Here is a 2775-nt window from a genome sequence, read left to right as displayed (position 1 = left end):
TGTAGTTAAAATCAGTATTCACACAATCACACTTTTTTTTTTTTAGTTACCCAGAAGGTTTTGGATGTGTGGCACAAAAAGTGCACAACAAGAAAGCTTCATCCTACCTGTTTGCTACCAAAACCAGACATTCTGCACCCCTCAGCAGACCAGCCGTTACCACAGGTATGTGAATGGTTTATTTACATTCATCACTCAAGCCTGATATTTTTGTAGCTTTTCTTTTCGTCTGTGGAGGTTTATGGGTCACCAGGGAGTTGGAAATGTGTGTGTGTGTGTGTGTGCTTCAGATGACGGAGAGCTGGTGTCCTTAGTGGAGGCCTGCTGGTCAAAAGTCATGATGGAGAGGCAACACACGCTTGAAGAAACTTATAAGATAGAGATCTCAGCGAGCCACACAGAGGAGACGCAGCCTGCCAGCATGACTGACATCAGCCCTCTGTGGGAGGAGACGGCACACAAAGCTTGGCTGATACACACAGGTTAGCTCTCGCTATAATTATAACCGCAGAAGGAGAAGATGCTTTAGCTCCATGTTCTTGGTATTTAAATTTTCTTTTTGTATATTCTCAGAGTCTCAGAAGAAGAAGGCGGCCAGCAGTTCTCAGAAGACGTTTAATATAATCAGCAGCGCTGTTCGCTCAGCTTTGGGCAGACTAGGCAAAGAGTCAGTAACAGTAGAGGTAAATAACTCACTCACATTCCCTCAGTGTTTGGTTCTTTTCCACAGGACAGGATAGAGAGATGCTTATGCTTGTAACTGTCTCTTTTGAGGAGTGTGGGGTCATTACCTTTTCCCAGGTGCCTTTGCATCCCAGAGCGCTGTGCCCAAACACTCATCCCAAAGTCACTGCTGTGTTTGTGCTGTGGGCCGTCCAGCCCTGTGGGGGTGTTTGATTATTTCTTTAAATGGATTTGGATTATCACAGCTGATTGCCCCTGAGTGGGCATAGTAATTGATATCTGTTAGGCCTATCCATGGGAACACTCACTACAACACACTGTTTGCTGCTGAAGGTTAAAGACGCGTTTATTGTTGTTTTTCCCCCCGAAACACGTGGCCCACATCATTAGTTCCCCCACAACGCTTAAGACGTCGAGCCATCTGGAGCAGGGAGCGGGGACATATTACTCAGGCACACAGGCATGAAATTACCGCGTCTGTGTGTCTGTCTCACCCCCACAAAGCGTGTGTGTTCTTGTTTGTGCGCGCCTCTTGCCGACAGAAATCGGGTTGGCAATTATAGTGGTACCAATCTGATGAAAACATTATTCATTTGATGTTATTCTTTATCATATCAGTCTTTGACAGGCTATCAGAGAGGGTGATGAATTGTTTTTCCATCTGAGAGGCAGAGAAAAAGAGGGAGGGACGTTTTCCTTCTCCCTCTCTGCTGTGTTACATCACTTTGCTTTGAGTTGGTTGCAGCATGCAGAGAGTTAAAAAAAAAAGAAAAAGATGATCAGTAGTGGTCAGACAGTCTGTTCATTTTCCATTCATCCTCATGAAGAAACAAGTGAGTCATTAATTAATTTCTGGATCATCAACTTATGACCTTTGGTTGGCAATGCATGCGCTTGTAGGGAGTCTCTTTTCAGTCATTGGATCCATACTAATGTATTTCTACACTGAGCATAGTTTCCGAGTCTCAGATATCTACTTTTCTACAAAAAAATGATTTTAAAAGCCTACTGTAGGTAATGAATGAGAATACAGAGACTGATAGGCAGACTGTGTCCTCAGTCAAGCTTCAGTGCAATCCTTCTAGAGATTTATTTCATCAGCGAATGCAGTTTCCATAATCATATCTGTGTCCTCATATTAGAAAGATAATTAACAGCACTAATGATCACGTTAAGTTCATTACACATTCACTGCCAGCCCAGAATGAAGTTGACATTATGTTGCCTTATCATCAAAGGTGGCGTATTGTTGGGAAGTCATTAAAATGGAAATGAGTGTGATGTTCTGATGTTAATTGCAGAGGGAAGAGATGAGTTATGTATTTAATGCAGCATTTAAAAAGCCAATGAGGTTCCTATCTGCTAAATAGGGTAATTAATGCTATATATTACTTATGTTTGTCCAAATGAAGGAATGAAATTAGGAGATGATGACGCCGACTTGCTGTTTATCTGTCGCAACACGGCTCTAGTTCGCAAACTTCATTATTACTCTCTTTTTTGTCTGTAATATTTCTATAATCTCCCCTCAAATTACTCCTTTATTTCTTTCTCTGCACAACTTCTCATTTGAATAGGCAGTCAGTCATTTAGAGAAACAGTTTTCATTCTCCAGAGGGCTTGTCAAAGTTTGTCGTCAACTTTTACGCATGGGTTTATTCTGAAATCATGTTGAATTTTTACATCTCTTCTGTTACAGAAGTAGCTGTGTTTTTTTTATTGTACTTGGAATCAATTATTGCGTTCATGGGGTTATACCACAAAACACAGAATTAGCATCTGTAAATAAGACTCGATATAAAGAGTTACTGCATGTTCATTCAGTCAATTAAATGGCTTTCCTGGGTCAGCTGTGAGGATGGACACATGTTGTTTCACTAGTCTCTCTGCGAGCACTGCTGTGATGATGGGCTTAATGAAGCAGTTAACAGTCAGAATATGATCCCAGTGTGTCTGCTGAACATGAGCATCCTGCAGTGTCAATACGGCTCTGTTTTGGGTTTTTCCATTTTTTATTTTCTTTTCTCTTTTAATTGACACATACACACTCACTCACATGCGATAAAAGCACACACTCTCTCTCTCTCTCAC

At 41.4% G+C, this 2775-nt stretch overlaps 1 protein-coding gene across 1 annotated transcript in view; it reads left to right on the top strand.

Annotated features, from left to right (window-relative positions):
• wdfy4 (WDFY family member 4) overlaps nucleotides 1-2775 on the top strand; it is a 39194-nt gene that overhangs the window by 19430 nt on the left and 16989 nt on the right. The window contains exons 41-43 of the mRNA XM_035664185.1: nucleotides 47-165; nucleotides 291-482; nucleotides 574-683. Coding sequence (XP_035520078.1) covers nucleotides 47-165; nucleotides 291-482; nucleotides 574-683 — 421 coding nt within the window. The remainder of the gene's footprint in view (nucleotides 1-46; nucleotides 166-290; nucleotides 483-573; nucleotides 684-2775) is intronic.

The sequence above is a fragment of the Morone saxatilis genome, unplaced genomic scaffold (genome assembly GCF_004916995.1).
Source record: "Morone saxatilis isolate NCDOM2014 unplaced genomic scaffold, NCSU_SB_2.0 Contig19, whole genome shotgun sequence".
NCBI classification, from domain to species: domain Eukaryota; kingdom Metazoa; phylum Chordata; class Actinopteri; family Moronidae; genus Morone; species Morone saxatilis.
The sequence above is the reverse complement of the archived record's forward strand: the minus strand, read 5'-3'. Positions and strand labels throughout refer to the sequence as shown.